This window comes from Myotis yumanensis, unplaced genomic scaffold (assembly GCF_028538775.1).
Source record: "Myotis yumanensis isolate MYYU_CA2020_CCGP unplaced genomic scaffold, mMyoYum1.0.hap1 SCAF_3, whole genome shotgun sequence".
NCBI classification, from domain to species: Eukaryota; Metazoa; Chordata; class Mammalia; order Chiroptera; family Vespertilionidae; genus Myotis; species Myotis yumanensis.
The window spans coordinates 137,045,862-137,066,777 of NW_027223754.1; the positions used below are offsets into that span (position 1 = coordinate 137,045,862).

The following is a 20,916-nucleotide window of genomic DNA, read 5'->3' on the forward strand; positions in this document are numbered from 1 at the left end:
ATTGGCCTGTGGACTGAAGGGTTCCAGGTTCAATTCTGGTCAAGGGAACATGCCAGGGTTGCAGGCTCGATCCCTAGTAGGGGGTGTGCAGGAGGCAGCCGGTCAGTGATTCTCTCTCATCATTGACGTTTCTATCTCTCTTCCTCTCCCTTCCTCTCTGAAATCAATAAAAATATATATTTTCTTAAAAAGACCCATCACCTGAAAACATGTGGCCTGATACCTACATGAAAAGAAACAACAGAATGAATGATATAAAACAGATCATTAGAGACAATTGAACATAGTGAGGAATCTAGTCAGGTATAATTGGAATCCCAGAAAGAGAGATAAGAGAGAATGAGGAAGAAGCAATATTTGAAGATAATGATGGAGATTTTGGGAAAAAAATACTGAAAACAAACCACAGATTCACAATACCCTATGCATGTCAAACAAGTAACAAAGGAAAGGGAGTGAGGAGGGAATATATCTAGACACATTGTAGTAAAACTGCTGAAAATCATGACCCCCCCAAAAAGAAAAAAATAATAATAATAATAAAAAAACACCTTCGAATCTGCCAGAGAAAACTCCACATTACTTTCAAAGGAGCAGCATGAGGTATCTGACTCCACAACTAAAATAACACCAGAGAAAAATGGAATGACATCCTTAAAATTTTTCTTAAAGCTAACCTCTTATCTAAAAGCCTATAACTGTATGCCCATCAATATTAAAGGCAAAATTAATACAGGTTCAGACAAATAAAATCTGAGAGATTACATTACCATAAAATCCAAAGAGAAAAATAAATATTAGAATGAGTTATTAAGGCAAAAAGAAACTAATCCTACAGAACATTTTTAAATACAGGCAGTATAAGGAGAGTGGAAGAAATGTATGGGAAATTTTAATAATGATAATAAAAGCAATAAATAGTAATGTCTGTGGGATTTGAATTTCACATAGAAATAATATATATTATAGCAACTATAATGCAAAAGACAAGAAGAGATTACATGGAATTAAATTAAAGTTCTTTGCATTATCTAAGAGTGATGAAAGTACTGATTTTCAGTAGATTATAAATCAAAGATGCATATTACAGGCTTTAAAAGCTAATGGAGTGGTAGAATAAAATAATTTTTAAATGACATAGTTTGTAAAAAGGCAAGGAAGGAGAGAAAAGGAACAAAAGACAGGTAAGACAACTTGAAATATAGTAGCTTTAAACTCAAATATCTGAGAAATAGTATGAAGTAAAAGGGAATTAACTAATCTGATTAAAGAGACCATTGAAAAATTAAAACAATTATATGCTCTTTCCAACCATAAATATAAGGTCATAGAAAAGTCGGAAGTAGAGGCGATAAGCAAGTGCTAAGTAAAGTTGCTGTGGTTTTTGTAATATCAGAAGATAATTTAAGGCAGGAAGCATTACTAAATATAAAATGGGTATTTTATAATAAAAGGGAAGATGTGGCAAATTTGTATGCATGTGATATATAGACTTAAAATAGGAAAAGCAAAATCAGACAGATCTAAACATAGAAGTAGATATTTTTGTAATCATAGTGGGAGAAACTAAAAAAATTACAAATTCATAAGCCACATAGATATAATCAGTTAGTACAGATATGGGAGATTTGGAAAATATGATTAAAAATTTGAACCTAGCCCTAGCCGGTTGCTCAGTGATTATAGCATGGGCCCTTGGACTGAAGGCTCCCAGGTTGCAGGCTTCAACCCCCCTGGGGCACATGGGGGAGGCAACCAATTGATGTGTCTCTCTGTCTTTCCCTCTCCCTTCCATTCTTTCTAAAAATAAATAGGAAAAAATATCCCCAGGTGAGGATCCACAAAAAATTTGAACCTAATTGAGATGAGGGAACCTCTTTGGGGCTGAGGCATCACTTTATGGCTTTAATGTTATACACAAGAAAACCTCACTTGGTTAAATGAATGCATTAAGACAAACTAGTAATGCTTTTGAAAAATGTATATAAATACACTTTCTCACCTTCCCTTAAAAAAATACTACCTTGCTTTTTGCAGGTAAATTAAATTGAAGAAGTTGAAAACTAATTTCCAAAATCTCCTTTATACTTTTCTAAAAAGGTGTACATTTCATTTAGAAAGAAAAAATGAACAGAAAAACTTACTTGTACTGTAATAATAATTTATGAGTTTCATTTGCCTTTCTATAGGATTAGGAAAATGTTTCCATTCCTTTTTGTAATGTTCACTTAAGTTCCTTACATTTTTTTCCTATGGAACATTCTATTCTTTCTATTTTAGTCGTTGTTATATAGCATTCTGCCAACTCATAATGGGAAGAAATGGAAAAAAAATAAAATACACATTTATATGTTTTCGTCTAAAAAAGGCATTTATGATATTTTTCCCTGAAGATTTTAGTTTTGAAAATAAAATTTAATGTGTTTCATACCTCAGTAAAATACTGCTTTTTAAGCTAATAGGAAAATCAGCATGTGATTTGACTGAGTGATTGATTTTTGCATCGGTATGTGATTTTAAATAATAAATTGCCAAAATAGCAGGAAAGTATCAAATTAGCTAGTCCTTGTTTTATCTTGCTGCTTTGGTCTCTGATTTATTACTTCAGGTGAAAAAAAAAGTATCTCCTCTATCTGAAATGTTTACATTGTGGTTCAAAAACACGATGAAGACCCTTTCTAGGTTCTCATTTTGCTCTCTTTACTGAAGCTGTGTATCAAGAAATATCCCCATCTGGTGGCAAAAATATTGAACTTCAGACAGACCCTTGGAGCTTCTAAGTGAAAACAAGAAACACAGACATTGTGTTCCATGTGATGGAAGGGCTCTCATATCAGTGACAACAAGCTCTTAAAGTGACAACTTTTTTTCTAGGTTAAAAGTACAAATGGCTAGTTGTTAGAACAGTAAATACATGCAACCTAAGGGGTCCAGCCAGGTGCATTAGGGAGTGGATAAAGAAATCAGCATAAATGCTGACTTGGCCAGATGCCTGTGGCCCATTTCAGCCAGTAGTTTTGTTTATTGTGCAAAATATTGCAGCCTAAAATGATGCACCTCTTTTCCTAGATGTGTTGGTGTGGAGTAATGATCGAGTTATCCGCTGGATCCAAGCAATTGGCCTTCGAGAATATGCAAATAATATCCTTGAGAGTGGCGTGCACGGCTCACTGATAGCCCTGGACGAGAACTTTGACTACAGCAGCTTAGCTTTGTTACTGCAAATTCCAACCCAGAACACCCAGGCAAGCCCTCTGAGCGGTAGCAGCAGTGCCCTCATTTACATCACAACAAGCTGAACTTTAGGGGGGAAACGTTGGCTGGGTATTAATGATTCATTCCTAAGGAGATTTAGCTCAAATATGTCACTGGGGCTTCCATTTCAAGTTACTGAATTTCTATCCAAAACAAAATCATACAATTAAGCTGGAAGTCATTTGGAGGTTATGTGGTCCAACCTCGCACCAGAATGCCAGATTCCCCAAAACAGTGTCCCTGACAGATGGCCTTGGTCCCTGCCTCTCTTAGAGGTAGTCATTTCTATTTACATATCTGAATTATACAGACACTTAGCATTGGGGATGCCATGGATTCCAAAATCTGGATAATTATTTAAATCACCGGAGTTCCTTAAAATTTTAAAATAAAACCTGCAACCTGTATCACAGGCCTAATAAATCAGGTATCAAGAGATAAGTCACAAGAATTTTACTTATCTAAAAGTTTTCCCAATGGTAATCATTGACCAAGTTTGAGAACTTCCTGCCTAGACTTGTTCAAAATTCCGCAGTCTAACTTCACTTTTTATTTTGTTTTTATGTATTTCAAGGTTTATAGAAAAGTTTCCATTTCAATAGAGTAGCAAAGTGTGGACATTTATATGAAGCTATTTCTCTACTGTTCATAGATGAAAGCAAGTTGCCCTACCTTTTATTTATAGGTTAAATTTACAATGGCTTGTAGACATGGAGGAATAAAAACTTAAGACTCCATAAATGAGACAGGGCTTGGAATACTTTCTCAGATAAATATAATCTCTATTTTTTTAAAAAATGCAATGTGACATCAGTGTTGGTGACTGTTATTTGATGTCAACAGGCCAGGCAGATTCTTGAGAGGGAATACAATAACCTCCTGGCTCTGGGAACCGAGCGGCGACTGGATGAAGTAAGTCCTTATCTCATTCAAAAGGATCTTGTGAGTACAAGCAAAATGGCCTTCAAGGCATAGTACCCCAAAATTAATCAGATGCTTGCTCCATGGATAGGATCTAGAATTTCCCCCAGTATTATTCCTAAATATTACATTTTATTACTCATTTTATTTTTGAAAGAACTTCATGATTCATAAATGTTATCATATCAACAGTCAGAAACACTAAGATGTAATTCAAAACAAGACTGTTTTTCATGAGCTGTGAATGCAAAATAACATTAAGCAACAGTTTTTAAAAAATTGTAAGTAATGATAACACCAGTTCTAATAAGTTTAGCTTTTAATAAGAAATGTGCTTATTTCTTAAATATCAGTATATCTTCACAGGAAATTTTAGGATATTAAAATGAAGAGAACGTCTTTGAATAAGTGGGGAACTTTTCATAATTTTAGGTAGCAATATTGAGTCTTCCTTAAAAACATAATAACATTTTACCAGTTATAGGATTTGAGTGTAAGAATCCCTATACATCATATATGCATGTTTAAACGATTTAAAAAATAATAAACATCTAAGTAGCCTCCTGAGATGGAAGAAATACAAGGGACCTGGCACGGTAGCTCAGTTGGTTAGAGTGTCATCCCGAAATGTCAAGGTGGCAGGTTTGATCCCTGGTCAGGGCACATACAATAAACCAATAAATTCATAAATAAGTGGGACAACAAGTTTATGTTTCTCTCTCTCTCTGTCTCTCTCTCTCTCTTTCTGTCTCTCTCAAATCAATACATTAAAAAGAAAGTGGGTTTTTTTTTAAATAAACATAAAAGAAAGAAATACAAGCGATATTAGCAGACTCTGCTTGATAGTCACTGTGAACTTTAATAGCCCTGAGTTTTACACTGTCTCTTAGGAAGCAGTGAGGAAACGTGAGCTTGAAGAGATGCATACTTGTGTGTCACAAAATGCAGCTCTTTCTTGGCTACAAAGAAAAGCTGATTAAAATAGTTTTGTGAATGAATGCAGAAAACTCTAGTGATGCAATAATTCCATATCCAAATGGACAGGGCCGATGATCTTGTTATTATAAAACCCAAACTGCCTTTGTGGAGGAGGTTGAAGGCCAGTAAACTCTACAGCCCTGACCTCAGCTAACTCCCTATAAGTTCATACTCCTGTCCAATCAGGATAATGAGTAATATTTTTTAAAGCCAGTTAATATTTAACTGATGTTAGTTGGATAAGTAGGTTGATAATCTTTTAAACCCTTATTATTAATTGCTGAATCAAAGACAGTGTGCATATACCAGTACACACTTTTAAATACAACATTCTTCTTGCTTAAAAGTTGCAAAAATATTGTAATAAAAAGTACTAAGGGCCTGTCACGTTGCTGCATTCTAAAATGCAGACTGAACTGAGGGAGCTGTCTGGTAGGGACATAGCCTGGGTGATTGATAGAGCTGCTTCCTGAAAGTAACAAGAGGAGAGTTCTGAATAGAATGTGATTATCTGTCTTTAAATCATACAGCTTCTTCTTATTATTGTTAAAGATACAGAAAATGATTTTATCATTCAAACCTTTTATTATTTTTTGTCCTAGCTTTTTGTTTGTTGCTTTTTGTTTCTTTTTGTGGGTTTTTGTTTTTGTTTTTTTTAGTATAAACAAATGAATTAAACAGCTTGCCCACAACCAGAGTGGATTTGTTTCTGGGGTTGATCACATTTCAGATTCAACTCAAATAATTTGAGAACTCATGTGCTTCCACAGACTCTGACTTCAATTGAGAGGATATATTTTAAACTCATCTCATAAATTTTTTCCCATGATGTTGCTGCTTTATTGTTCCCATTAACTTTCTGCAGTAACACTGTGTGGAAAGAGCAGAAGTCAAGAATCATGATATCATGATTTAAATTCTTAAATGTATGGCTTATTTTTGAGCCCTTCGCTCATCCTATCTAATAAAAGAGAAACATGGTAATTAGCCGTACATCCGCTACCCTTCCCATTGGCTAATCAGGGTGATATGCAAATTAACTGCCAGCCAAGATGGCGGCCGGCAGCCATGCACTGAAGCGAACAGGGAGGCTTGCTTGCTCCAGTGACAGCGGACTCCAACGTTCCCCCACCTGACTTGCCGGCATCTCAGCTGCAACTCTAAGCAACTATGTTGCAAATATAGAAGCTAAACAAAATCTCAGGAACCTGCTTTAGTCAGCCGGGCTTCAGCCAGCCAGACCGCAACATTGTATCAAATACAGAAGGTAAACAAAGGCCAGAAACCTGCTTTCAGCAGTAGAGGCCTCAGAGCTAAAGCTGGCCCAGAATAAAAAGAAAAAAGAAAAAAAGGAGCGGTTGGGAGCTTCAGTCACCTACCAGCCTGAAAACGGCCCTCAGCCCCTCAGCCAGACTGGCCAGGCACCCCAATGGGGACCCCCACCCTGATCCAGGACACCCTTCAGGGCAAACCAGCCGGTCCCCACCTGTGCACCAGGCCTCTATTCTATATAGTAAAAGGGTAATATGCCTCCCAGCACCTGGATCAGCATGACAGGGGGCAGTGCCCAAAACCCATGATCGCCCTGCAGCTCTGTGTGTGACAGGGGGCGGGGCCACACCTCCCTATCCGCCCTGCTCTGTTCGTGACAGGGGAAGGCGCCCCAACCCCATGATCAGCCCTGCTCTGTGCCTGATAGGGGGAAGCTCCCCAACCCCCTGATCGCCCTGCGGCTCTGTGTGTGACAGGGTGCAGCGCCCTAACCCCCTGATCGGCCCTGCTCTGTGTGTGACAGGGTGCAGCGCCCCAACCCCCTGATCGGCCCTGCTCTGTGGATGATAGAGGGCAGCGCCCCAACCACCCCCCCCCCCCCCACGGGCCCTGCTCTGTGTATGATGGGGTAGAGCCATAACCTCCCCATCAGCCCTGCCCTGAGTGTGACAGTGGCGGCGCCCCAACCCCCTGATCGGCCCTGCTCTGTGTGAGACAGGGGGGAGCTCCCCAACCCCCTGATGGGCCCTGCTCTGTGCATGACAGGGGGCAGCGCTCCAACCCCCTGATCCGCCCTGCTCTGTGTGTGACAGGGAGTGGTGCCCCAACTTCCCTATTGGCCCTACTCTGTGAGTGACAGGGGGGAGCTCCTCAACCCCCTGGTTGGCCCTGCTCTGTGCATGACAGGGGGCAGCGCCCCAACCCCCTGATCGGCCCTGCTCTGTGCATGACAGGAGGTGGTGCCACAACCTCCCCATCGACCCTGCCTTGAGTGTGACAGGGGGCGGTGCCCCAACCCCCCAATCGGCCGTACCCTGAGTGTGACTAGGGGTGGCATCGCAACCTCCCGATCCACCTTGTTCTGTGCATGACAGGGGGCAGCGCCCCAACTCCCCCATTGGCCCTGCTCTGAGCCTGACCAGGGGCTGCACTTAGGGATTGGGCCTGCCCTCTGCCACCCGGGAGCAGGCATAAGTCAGCAGGTCATTATCCCCCAAGGGGTCCCAGACTGCGAGAGGGCACAAGACGGGCTGAGGGACCCCCTCTCCCCCCGAGTGCACAAATTTTTGTGCACCGGGCCTCTAGTCTTTATATATAAAAGCCTAATATGCAAAGTGTCCCCTTGGGAGTTCCACTGACCAGGAGTTCCATTGCTCACTATGATATGCATTGACCATCAGGGGGCGGTGCAGAATGAAGGAAGGCCCTGGCTGGCAGCCGGCAGCCACTAGGGACCCTACCCCTGCACAAATTTCCTGCATGGGCCTCTAATACATTATAAGAGTTGTTATTCCTACAATGGAAAATAGTGTTATGTAGAACTGAAGGATATCTGAGTTGATGCAACAACTTCTCCAAGACTCAAGAAGTCAGAGAGGCCACAACTGTGAAACGTTGCTTCTTTTCTGCATTAGTGAACATTTGGAGATCTAGGTCAATGTAAAACCAAACAGAGGAGGAGTAGCAGTCATTTCTCAAACTGTAAAATGTCTACCAAATCTAAACAAGATTTAGATATTGATAATAAGAATTCAGAGAGCAGTGGATATATATCATTACAGTGACCTTGTGTGTCACTTAATTAAATTCGCAATCTATGATGAAGAATCCCTTATAGTGTTACTTATTTATAACAATGATAATTTGAGCTGAATGCCAATCATTCCTTATGTTAAAATGAAGTCACCTGAGTGACTTAGTGGGTCAACCATGCATACTTAGCTATAACTTCAAGGAATAGACAGTCCTTCTCAGATGAGAAACTTAGCAATATGAGAAGATAAGATCTAATATTTTCCTTAGAATTAGATACAAAAATGATATTAATTAAATGCTAAATTACATATTGGTGCTAATCAATGTAGAGAAAAGAATTGTGTCTGTGTAGGTACTTTATGTATGCACAGAGAGGGGGGGAAAAGTATCATCCATATATAATAGAATCAGCAGCTAGAATTACATTTATAAAACAGCAACCAGAGTTACGTTATGCTTTTAATGGCATCTAAAGGGAACATGCATTTATTAAGATGATGTTGCCCAGGCTGCACAGATTTTTCAACAAACAAAAAATTAATTCTGGATCAGCTAAAATCTAACATGTGACAAATTGAGTTTCTTACATAGAATATGGGTTATAGTATCCAATATGAGCCAGGCTGTATCAAATATAGATTCCTATAAGATATATATCTTGTACATATAGAAACAACATTTATAAAATAGATATTCAAGTATATGAGCCAACACTTACTCCACTAAGGATATTGTACCATAAACCAGTTTGCATAAAGTTCAACAAAGTATAATTTTTGGAAAAATGTTGGGATTTTATTTTAGGTTTTCAAAGATGTTTCCTTTTATAGATGACAAACCTTGGATTTGAAATCATACGAAAACTTTACAAAAACATTTGTTTCAAACTTCCTGCATTTTCATTTTGTAATCAAAATAAAGCATAACATTATATATGTACTAGAGGCCTGGTGCATGAAATTCGTGCACTCAGGAGAGGAGGTACCTCAGCCCGGCCTGTGCCCTCTCACAATCCGGGAGCCCTAAGCCATCAGTCGGACATCCTTAGCGCTGCCACAGAGATGGGAAAGGCTCCTGCCACTGGCGCTGAGCTCGCCAGCGTGAGCCTGGCTTCTGGCTGAGTGGTGCTCCCTCTATGGGAGCACACTGACCACCAGGGGGCAGCTCCTGTGTTGAGCATCTGCCCCCTGGTGGTCAATGCATGTCATAGCGAGCAATTGAGTGGCTTAGCATATCATTAGCATATTATGCTTTGATTGGTTGAACAGACGACCAGACACTTAGCATATTAGGCTTTTATTATATAGGATACTTGATGGGCTGAATGTAAATAATCAATGTTCCACGTTTTAACTCTGTACTGGCAGAGCGATGACAAGAATTTCAGGCGTGGGTCAACCTGGAGAAGGCAGTTTCCTCCCCGTGAAGTACATGGAATCAGCATGATGCCTGGGTCCTCAGAAACATTACCAGCCGGATTCAGGTTAACCACAACATCTGGGCAGTCAAGGAAAATGGCGACTGATGGTACAGATGTTTTGCATTTCTGCTTATAAAGTCAAAAGCTCGTTTAGCAAATGCTAGTGTCATTCTCTGACCTTGCATAGCTTTTTGGAATTGTTTTCTTGAGTTGGTTTGCTCTGCTTGAAGTTTGCTTTGCTTTCATCAGACCAGACTCTTTTGCAAACTGCTAATGCATGAACTCATAGCACTTTATTTACATTTAAACAATGATTTATAATATCCTAAAAGAAAAATGTTGACATCTAGGAAGATTAATAAGCATCAGCATGATTTGTGTTTCTTTTATATTCCTAAATTAAATAATTTGTTTAATTAGAGGTAGTAAATGGAAATTAACTCCACTGCCATCCACATGTTTGAATATTTCAAGTTTTATATGTCACCTTAGGAACTCAGACTCATCAGATACTCTCACCTTTGACCGAGGTAGAAGGCCGTAAATAAACAAGCACAACCATGAGAAGAGAATTAAACAAACACAAAACCAACAGTCATTTCCCAATGAGCACTTCCTTCTGTGGACATTAGAATTGTGTTACCTACTTTCCAAAGGAAAATAGCCATTCCGGAGGAGAGACAACTAGGCATGCAGTCACAAAGTTATTTCTGTTTGATAAGCATTAAAAAGCAAATAGCCCCACCCTATTATGGCAATCACCTAGAACTGTTTCTTCCCAAGTTTACAGTTATCATAGCCTTTAAAATTCATTCCCACATAAACTGTGACCTTTGATTCACATGTTTTCTAACTTGTTAATATTATGGAACATGCTCTCGAAATTTATGAGTAATTTAACATGATTAAAATTAGTGTAGAACCCCTTCAATACTCTGAAGGGAAAATACCCACCCTACTAAATCCTCTAAGAGCCATTTTTGCTTTAAAAACAGAAGCGCCCTGGGGAGCTGCTCTTGTTGCAGATTTCATCTCAGGAGAAGGCACAGCTTGAAAGCTCTGTTGAATCGCATCGGAATACATTTTCATTAGTAACTTGGTCTAGAGAAAAGGAATGTGAGTGGCTTATACCTGAGAGAAAGAATGTCTACCGATAAGTTCAGGCTCCTTTTCTCCCTTTATGCAGGGAAAAGAAATCTTTCTCATCTGAAATTCTGTACTCAATCGTCCAAGTCCCTCTAAAGCCCTTTTCTCCATTTGCAGTTGCCTCTTCAAGACTGCAGAGGTTAGACAACTCCACTGTTCGCACATACTCATGTTGACAAGCCACTCAAAGGAGGCAGCACTGACTTGCTGTGAGTAGTTTTCCTTGGCTGACAAAAACCAAACCACCACAAAAATGGAACCTACATAGACTAGTAAATATACACAATACTCTTTGGTACGGCCTAGCAGAACAGAGGTGAGATAACCCCTTTGAATTGCTAGAGGGTGGAAAGGAATCTATACTTTAACTCTTCATCTAGGATTTTCTATCATCATCTGTCTGCTGTGGTTCAAGGTCTGTTTGTTTGTTGGAGGCCTGTCACTATCTTAGTACACACCAATGGGTTGCTGCCACAGTCTTCTACTTTTTAGTGGCATATTATATGGACGCTCATAGCAATATTTATTGATGAGAGTTTGGCGCTTACAGAAAAATACACTTTTAAGTGAGTATTTTAATAAGGGAAGCTGAAATACGCAGGGAGTGATTTTCAGAGTGGCAGAGACATGAAAATGATTTGGAGATGATTTCATTTTTAAAATGAAAACATAACAGAACTTTAAACTTTTAGTATGCTGTTTTTCACCACTATGATTTATATTTGTTGAAATTAAATATGAATTTTAAGTATCTCAGGCTTAAAGCATAGGAACAGAGTTAAATTACTTTGTAAGAATTGTAGACAGGACTAACAGAAAACCTTGAAATGTAATCATAAGGTGTAACACATGTTTAGTTACAGAAATACTAGTTGGTGGAATTGACTTGCAAATCTATACCAAAATGGAGTTTCATTAGCAGTCTTAGAAAAACTGGCTTCCTAGATTATAAAAGTCAAATGCTCAAAAAACATTTTTTAACCTAAAATTGTACTTTACCAAAATACTTTACGATTCACAATGAATTAATATTTTAGAAAAATACTTTGTAGAGCAATAATTAGAAAATGTATGCACAGAGAAGGGAGAGGAAGCAGTTATAGGCAGAGGAACAGCTCATCTTGTGCTGTTTATTCATTGCCTTGAGCGAAAAGCTCCATACAACTTATTGTTGGTCTTTGGGGCCTAATTTGGGAGCTGATATGTTGCCTTATTTAGGTCACTATTTGAAGCTGCTGATGATAAAATAAAAAGCCTTCAGATAAGAGATTTAATTTCAGAATATAAAACCCTAACATTAAAATTTTAATTGCAGTATGCAATTTGGCATCTAATTGGGCATGATCTAAAGTATATAATAATTTGGCTAATTTGGCTAAATGAGAAGCTTTTTAAAATACTGTTTGGAATAGCTTCTATATATAACATAATTTTGCCAGAAATGAATGCTTCACTAAGTTACAAATGTCTACTTAATATGTTGAGTAGCGCTTGCTTTTTAGCTCTTGATTGATGGGTAGAATAACTCTTTAACTATTTGCGATCTGTATTTTGTGCATGGCATTCAAGTTCATATTTTTTAGTTATTACCATTCAATAGGAAAAAACTTATTTACCATAGGTTAATCTAGGACAACCAATTTTTATTTTGACATAACATTAGCAACTTTGTCATTAAAATAATTTAGAACATTATTTATTATTTATTTTGTGTCAGGAATAGTAATTGTGGACTTTCTCTAAAAATATTATGATAGGAAAAAGTCAATAATGTTACATCTCTGACCCAGATCCTTTAAAATGTTATTTATTATCATTATATTACTGTCATAATTAAACCAACATATCTCCAAAAGAGCTCTAAAATACTAGTGTATGGGCTAGAATACAAATCTATTCCAAGGAATAGGCCAACTATGCCCAATTTATTATTAAGCAAGCTGTAAATATTTCAAAGGGACTGCTGACATTTTCTTTGAACACCTTTTTTTTTTTTTAATATTCCCATCATACTTTCCACAAAAGTGAGCAAATATTATTTGTTAAGCTTGCCTGCACAGAATTGGAGAAGAGCAAATGTTCATTACATACAGCTGTTGGTTACATCCTGGATGATATGCTGTTCATTATCTCTTAGGACAGGAGGAGGCAGGCTGCATGGCGGCAGCAGGTGTAACGGGGGAGGGGGACTTTTCAGTCTGGGACCTTTCAGTAAACTAACGCTGTCCATTGAATATTCTAGATGTCGTCTTTTCGGTCTACCCTACCTAAAGTGCACTACCATCCAAGAAGACGAGCAGTGAACACCTTTGTGAAAACTGAATTCTAAGGAAATAACCACAAGTAATGGTTTATTCAACTGAAAATGTGATTTTGGGGGGAGTCAGATATCATGTTTGATTAGTTCACTACAGTTGTAAGAAAATGCTTAAGTCATTTGAATAATAAACATCATCCACATCATAACTTCTGTACAACAGATGCTTTTATGAAATGGAGCCACCTGTTTTTTCACGTTTTATTGTAATATACTAGGCATTTATGTATTACTGTGTATGTATTTCTTTTTAAATGTGTAAGTCTTATGTAAATGGATATAAATATGATTTTTTAAAAAATAAAATATATGGTTCATGGAGTCTCAAGTGCAAACATTTGACAATACCAAGTACTGTTTGTATTTACCATTCCACCATTTTTACAGTTTTTGAATTATAACGGTCAAATTGGTATGTTTCCTGGAAGCATGTTTCATGCCTCCACATGTTTCACCTTCAAAGTCTGTCAATACTTAAAGCTGAAAACCTGCCTCTGATCATGTAAAAAAGAATGATTTAACCTGGAACTGGAGCCAAAAATAGACCTTTCAAGGCAATCAGGGATGTCCTCTATCTTTAGAAATAGCACTGTGATGGCTCGATCTCCTTTTCAATACAAGACAAAACCAAACTGTTTACAAGAGTCAAAAAGATTATTTAAAAAAATTTATAAAGAAAAAGACATTCTCTTCTCTTGTTACCTGTGGACCAATAATTTTTTTTTCTTTACTGAGAACCACATGTCCATTCAAATATCTTGAACCGCCAGCAAGAACTGTTCAGTGAATGTCAACCACTGCAAAGTCCCAGGCTCGTTCCCACTGGAAGAAAACAAAAGCCCGCCACCCTCCCCCTCTGTCAGTGTACCAGGGCAATAGCCGGAGTCATGTCTAATGTTATAAGCTTTTAGCCGAGATGGCCTTGTTTCGACTTCCCTGAAGTCAGTCTTATCAGAGGAAAGAAATGAAAGACAGAATGATTAACATATATAATGTATAAAGTATAGAAGAGTAATCTCTTCCCTGTGGCTTTATTTGGTGGTGTTACTGTTGTTTATTCTTTGTTTATATGGGAGATTTCAGAGTAAAACCTATTTAAGAATACATTTATCTATCTGCTGATTTTCTGCTGTTTGATCTTATTAAGTGCAAGACCTGTCATTAGTAATTTCATTTTTGTATTTAATTTGCTATGTTTGCACGTACATTACATTTGTTTTGATGTCTATTTTTGTTTAAACAGATTCAGTCATAAAGTAATGGTAACAAAAGCCCTCTCCATTGTCAATAAAAAAGAATACTTCCAATTCTCTGTTTAAGCTTTGTTTTCTAGTCACGTAAATTTGAACAATTTACTGAATATCGTTATTTTAAGTGGAATCTCCTCAAAAGTGAGTCAGCCACAAGGGGGAGTACTAAACTTGCTTATGAGAGTGATTTTACAATTTTCTGAAAATGTTGCCTAGGCAGAAACAATGGAAAAGAGCTTTTTAAGCTCATCTGAACATGGGGATGCTGACTCACAGAAATGAAATATAATATAAAAACTATGATATTATAACAATATAAACTACATTTGTATCTACTCATACAGGATTTAATCACAGAAGGTTCTCCCCTTTAGAGATCATAAGCAAGAAATAGTAATCATTTATAACAGACTCAAATATATAGGGATAAAAAAGATCCATCTATGTGTCTCATAAAAGCATAAAATACTCTTTAATTTATAGGATAATATCTTTCAGATTCTAAAATCCATTTAGTGACCATCTAGCAATATTATACATTTTCACATAATAATCTAAGCCTTTACAAATACAGTTTTATATAAACCAAACTGCTTTTTAAATGCAAAACAGGTCTTAATTGTATATACCCAATATATTTTCATGGGCAAAATAACTTGAAAAACACTTTTCTAGATTTTAAGAAAATCTTTATATTTTAATTTTTCCAATGTCTTACAGTAAAAAAAATTATGAAAATATGAAAGAAGGTCATACAGAATTTATTTCATCAAATTTAAATATGACTGCATTTTTAGTAACATTATATTGTTATTTTTAAAGGTACATTTAATTCAGAATATTTTAGGTACTATGTAGTAAAAGTGTTTGATGATATAAGTATTAAAGTAGAAATTTCCTTTTTTCCCCCCCAAATTTTAAGCAATCTGATGACTTGAGTGTCTTTCTGGCCCCATCATTATTCGTATAAACGTGACATCCTCTGACCCTGCAAAGGAGATATGTATTTCCTCAACCAGACACAAGAAAAAGCTGCTTTCCCAGTCTTGTGCATTGTCTTCTTCTCACTCAACTAGAAGACAGCTCCAGCCTGCTTGCTGACGTTCCCTTCCGATGTGATTACCAGGGAAAATGTGCAAGAGATCAAAGTTGTAACCTTTACACACTTCTTGCCCCTGTGTAATATGCCTTGAGTTTATTATACCTGGCAAATGATACAGTTTCAGCTAAAGAATTTTCCATCTCAAATTAACTGAATCTTACATGAAAAAGTAAGGTAATACAATTAAATGCTAAGACATAACAAATGGATTATTTGTTAAGATTACAGATGTGATAATGGGCTAAATGTACCCAATATAAGCTACACTTTAAGAAACCCAACAGTTTCAAATTATAAACTGAATGTCTGTCTAGTTGGTTTAATTGAGGCTACTTAAATAATTAACAAAAACAACTAATGAATATAGTTTTTCCAGATGTAACGATCAAAAAGCCAATTTAAGCAAATAGAAATTTATTTGAAGAAGTCATTTATTTGAATAGCCTATGGTCCAGGTAAAAAGCACACATTTTCAAAATGTCTTTATACAGTTTGTAAGCAATTTTATACAACAGACAAGTAAATATTCTCCTTATCTAATATCTCTGACATATATTTCATGTACCCAGACTATCATATTAGGACAGCTATTCTTCACAATACTGTTCCTGATGGACTGAAAGATTAAGGAATATTTTGAGTACCATCAAAGACTCAATGGGCATGGTATATTTTTGTGTTTAAATGAATTCTTTGATTACTGATAACATGTCCAACTCTATGTAAACCAAATATTTAATTATCCATATTGTCTACTCTGATTAATTGGAACATTATCATAAGCTTATTAACAAAGATACATTTTCAATGTTTTAAAAAATATATCAATGGTTTTATAGAAGTTTAAATGCAAAGATGTGTTTGAATGGCACAATATTTTTAGTGCGTTATTTAAAAATCAGAGATTTTGCATAAAAATCTGATATTTTTTGTTTCTCTTACATAATGTAAAAACTTCTACATTTCTTCCTGAAAAGCTTTCTTTTTGCCAGTGTACCCCATTTCATATCATTTCCTTGTTTCCATAAGAAGCTGAAATCAGTAAGTACAGTCCACTAAGCACCAAAACAAGAGGAGGGGCTCCAAAAATCCTCCACTCCATGACAGAGAAAGGATTCAATGACCTCCAGACTCTTGGCCAGGCACAGGATTCCCTTGAGTAACAAATGACCTGACCCCAGAGCTGTATCCAGGAAGCCAGCCTTCCCTCAGGAAAGGACAAGACAGATCCAGCTACCTAGGAAATCACCGATTAGATGATTACCATGCATGTGGGCAACTCAATAACATTAGAAAACTTTCCAAATTTCCATAAGAAAAATTGAAATCATTTTTTTTTACTTCAACTTGAATTTTAGGTTTTGGGTCAAAGCTGCAGATGCTTATCTTTAGGAAGTGGCTCTCTATTAATGTCACTCTCAATCAAAATGCTTTTGGGGGAGGTACAATTTTTAAATATCATTCATTAGATACGTTTTTCTAAAATTAAAGTGCTAGACAACCTATCATGAGTCATGTTACAAGTAATCGTAACATTGTAAACATGTTACAATGCTAATTGGGTCTAATCACTAGTCTTCCAGTTCATTTTTTTAAGACCACACTTCACAATTCACATTTCAGTTTGCAAGTAATTTCGATGTAAATAGTTATTTCTGTGAAATAATTCAAAAACCTTGACTCCAATTAGAAAACTGACTCAAAAAAAGTCATGATGCTTGCTTTAGCACTTCTTCTATGTGCCTGAAAATGCTGGGGTCTTCGATCGTAGGCGTCACCTGAAAAGAGAAGTGGAGGTATGAGTGCACTCCCTTAAAACCTTTTTATACATTTCACAATTTAATAATTACATGCAATGTTGGATTCTCCATTATCTTATAATACTCATATATGGAAATGTTCAAAAATAAGTAACTTTGAACCTAGTATTTTAAAATGTCCCTCAGCTTTACAGAATGATAAAACAAACTGTCCTGTTAGCAAAACTAATGGTCCTCAATGCTACTTTCTACAGAATTCCTCTTGAGACTTTCAATGTGCCTCTATAAAAATAAAATTTTTTTTGCACTTGCACTACTCTACTATTAAAATATGTATATCTCAGTATGTACAATATGCAGAAAAATTTTAAAAACTCATATGCTTGGATCAGCCTAAAGTTTCCTAAAATAATTTTCACTCAATACAATTAGCATATGTATCAATGCAAAGAGTTAAATAGGTATTGCCAGCCTTAATTACTTGTTTTCTCACTAACAGCCATTAATGAATACAATGAAGGAAAATGTAATGCAATAAAGATTGCATTTCTACAAGTTTGATTGGATTTAACTAACATTTACTAATAGTAATATTTCCACGCACTGATTCTTATATTCACAAAACATATGATTTTAATTAACCTGTGGTTCTCCAAAGCCATGATTCCTACAGAGTGACTATGCAATTTCTCACTTAACATTTAAAAAGTGCTATTATGTGTACTTTAGGGATGCAATTCATACTTGAGAACCACTTTTAAGAACTTTGCTGATGCCAAAGAAATGGGGATAAACCATTTCAAAACTCAGCATTAAACATCCTTGATAATTTACCTTATAAGGCTTGCCATTGACAAGGGCAGACAGAGCTGACCGGGGAATTTTGCCAGATCTAGTTTTGGGTAATTGTTTGACAAAAACTGCATTTCGAAAAGCAGCCACAGGGCCAATGCTCTGTCTAACGTGCTTCACAATTTCTTCCAACACTTGTTCCTCGGTTGTATTGATACCTAGGGAGAAGGTCAGATGGGAAGCAGTGAATTAACCTTAGTTAATCATTCAGGGCCCAAACAGTCAGGGTGGACAAAGCTCTCACCTTTTCTCAACACGCAGAGGGCTAAGGGGACATGCCCTTTCAAAGGGTCTTCCTTGCCAACAACAGCGCAGTCAGCCACGGTGCCATGGGAAAGGACTGACTGTAATGAGGAAAAGCATTCATTTAGTGCGTGTGTGTGTGTAAATTATTTTAACTGGGAAACTAAGTACATGTCAGATAACTCAAAAACACGTATCTGTCCGTGTGAAAATTACTACTAATTCACAATTCATATCTTACTACTGGTGTGAATGATTAGGATCCCCACCGTAGTCACTCACTCAAGGCTGACAGTAATTAAGACAAATTGTTTAGTTCACCTGGAAAGTAAGGGATTTGTTTCTTCATCTCAATTGTTTATTAGTGAAGTCAGGGAAAATATGCCGGGGATACCACAGGTTAACCAATTGCAACAGGTCTCTGAAAACAGACAGCCTCGTGGTGATTTGGCTGTAGTGGTGGCAACCAAAAGCTCACCTACCAGGAGTCCATGGCAGCCCCAGGACTAAAGACGTAGTGCTTATATTTTTGCATCTGTTACTAAGCAAAGATTAAAGCATTTCTTTTCTTGAGTGACCACCCAGCCAGAGAAGACTTTCCAAAACAAGAGACTGGACATGGAGTGAAGCCCTGACATCAAGGAATCACATTGTCCAGGAGCCGTTTTCATATGCTCACCCGAAGCTCTCAGTGTCTTAAAGAACAAAGCAGCTACCTATCTGGAATCACAGGAACCAGCTGAGTAACCACAAGAAACACAGAATCTTAGGGTATAAAAAGCCATTTCTGCTGTGATGGGATTTTAAAAATTAAATATCCAAAAAGTTATTTTCTGAAAAAGTAATACCTATTTCAGTGACTGCAAATCTCTAGTGACTAGACAAAACAGTGAGCAAGATACCAACAGTTCATTTAGAAGTTCTCATTCTTTCTCCCAGTCATTCATTCAACAAAGATTGCTTAAATACCTCCTGTATCCCAGCCATTGCACTAGATTCAGTGGTGAGCAAAAATAGGCAGAGCGCGGTCTCACGGTGCCTATGGCCTAGTAGGGGACAGCAATATTAACAATCAAGCATAAATATTTGATTATCATAAATGTCTAAATATAAAAGTGTAAGGGCTTTGGGGCATTAATCTGTTTTTATATGTGAAATAAAGCAAAAGTAATCAAGTTGGCCGAAGGATATGGATGTCAGAGAAACCTTCCCTTCGGAAATGACAATAAGTTCAGGTCTAAAGGATTAGTAGACACTGATTAGGCAAAGAGGAGGGAGCCCTTGGAAGGATTGTGCACCTGAAAGAAACCAGTGTGGCTGGAAAGGAGGCGCACAGCTGAGAAGACGAAGCTGCGGAGGTGAAGAGAGGCTGTGCAAAGACTTCCAACTGTAGTTTGGGCAGCACTGGGATGGTAATAAAGCACTTTCAGGAGTTGAGGAAGAGATGCAAGGTCGGATGGATTCTTAAAATTAACTTTATATTTTAGAGTAGTTTTAGGTTCAGAGAAAACAGCAGAAGTACAGAAAGCTCCCATACACTAGTACCTCCTGCTCTCCTGTATACAAACAGCTTTCCCCACCATCGAAACCCCTCACCACAGTGGTATATTTGTTACAAGTGATGAACCACCATTGACACATCATGATCACCCTAGTCCATAGTTCACTTTAGAGCTCACTCTTGGTGGTGTACATTCCATGTGTTTTATGACATGTATCCACCATTACGATATTTTTCAGAATGGCTTCAACTGCCCTAAAAAACCTGTGCTCTGCCTGTTTACCCCTCACTTCCCGCTAACCCTTGGCAACCTATGATCTTTTTACTGTCTCCAAAGTCCTTTTCCAGAATGTCCTGTAGTTGGAATAAAACAGTAGATAGCCTTTACAGATTGGGCTTCTTTCACCTCAGAGTAGATTTTGAAAAAACACAAACTTATTTCATGTGGAGAATAAATAGAAGATTGTTAAGAGTGAGTATCACAGTTTGCAGTGAAACCACCTAAGAAGCTCGTAGAGTAGACCAAGGATATGGCAGTTGGGACTGAAGATTCGAGTTTATTTAGAAGTAAAATGGATACAGGTTCTAAAATGGATATGGAGCACGAAGAAGCGGAAGGGTTAAGAATGATTCTGTGCATTTCGTTGAGCAGCCGGTTGGATAGTGACATCAATTTCTAAGCAAGAAAATGCTACCGAGGACTAGACCTGAGAGGAAAGATCGTGTAATAAGTCTTGGAGACTTACTGAAGGAGTGTTGAGATATCCAAGCCAAAGCAGTTGGAGCTGAGGAAAGTCTCAACCTGGAGATGCGTATTTGAATAGCATTAATATTAGATGCTAATGAAGGCTGTGGACATGGACAAATTTGAGAGAAAGCAGTGAGAGAAAAAAAGTGAAAGCCTTAAGGCACTGCAATAGCTAATGGCTACACACACACACATACACACACACACACACACACAAAGCAGATAAACTTGACTAAAAAGACATAAGCAGAAAGGGAGGATATAAATCAACAGAGTCTCTAGGACATTTCACTTTCAACTCCCAAACTTTCCATGAAGAAACTTTTTCTCTTTTGAGTAAGCCAAATAGAAAATGAATGTTCTCTCCTCCAAGCTCCTGGAAAACTCAATGAACTG

The 20,916-nt window shown here is 37.4% G+C and overlaps 2 protein-coding genes across 16 annotated transcripts in view; one reads left to right on the forward strand and one right to left on the reverse strand.

Moving 5' to 3' along the window:
• PPFIA2 (PTPRF interacting protein alpha 2) overlaps nucleotides 1–14,360 on the forward strand; it is a 472,789-nt gene extending 458,429 nt beyond the window's left edge. For 13 of the 14 annotated variants that reach the window (XM_070409641.1, XM_070409642.1, XM_070409646.1 and 10 more), the window contains 5 exons: nucleotides 3,070–3,245; nucleotides 4,099–4,167; nucleotides 9,549–9,708; nucleotides 10,865–10,956; nucleotides 12,990–14,360. In XM_070409641.1, coding sequence (XP_070265742.1) covers nucleotides 3,070–3,245; nucleotides 4,099–4,167; nucleotides 9,549–9,708; nucleotides 10,865–10,923 — 464 coding nt within the window. In that variant the 3' untranslated portion in view covers nucleotides 10,924–10,956; nucleotides 12,990–14,360. The remainder of the gene's footprint in view (nucleotides 1–3,069; nucleotides 3,246–4,098; nucleotides 4,168–9,548; nucleotides 9,709–10,864; nucleotides 10,957–12,989) is intronic. The other variant, XM_070409643.1, reaches the window with a different exon arrangement.
• A 1,469-nt stretch (nucleotides 14,361–15,829) lies between these two features.
• ACSS3 (acyl-CoA synthetase short chain family member 3) overlaps nucleotides 15,830–20,916 on the reverse strand; it is a 160,059-nt gene continuing 154,972 nt past the window's right edge. For both annotated transcript variants that reach the window (XM_070409656.1, XM_070409657.1), the window contains exons 14-16: nucleotides 18,273–18,372; nucleotides 18,011–18,186; nucleotides 15,830–17,194 (exon numbers count right to left, since the gene is read on the reverse strand). In XM_070409656.1, the coding sequence (XP_070265757.1) occupies nucleotides 17,126–17,194; nucleotides 18,011–18,186; nucleotides 18,273–18,372 (345 nt within the window). In that variant the 3' untranslated portion in view covers nucleotides 15,830–17,125. The remainder of the gene's footprint in view (nucleotides 17,195–18,010; nucleotides 18,187–18,272; nucleotides 18,373–20,916) is intronic.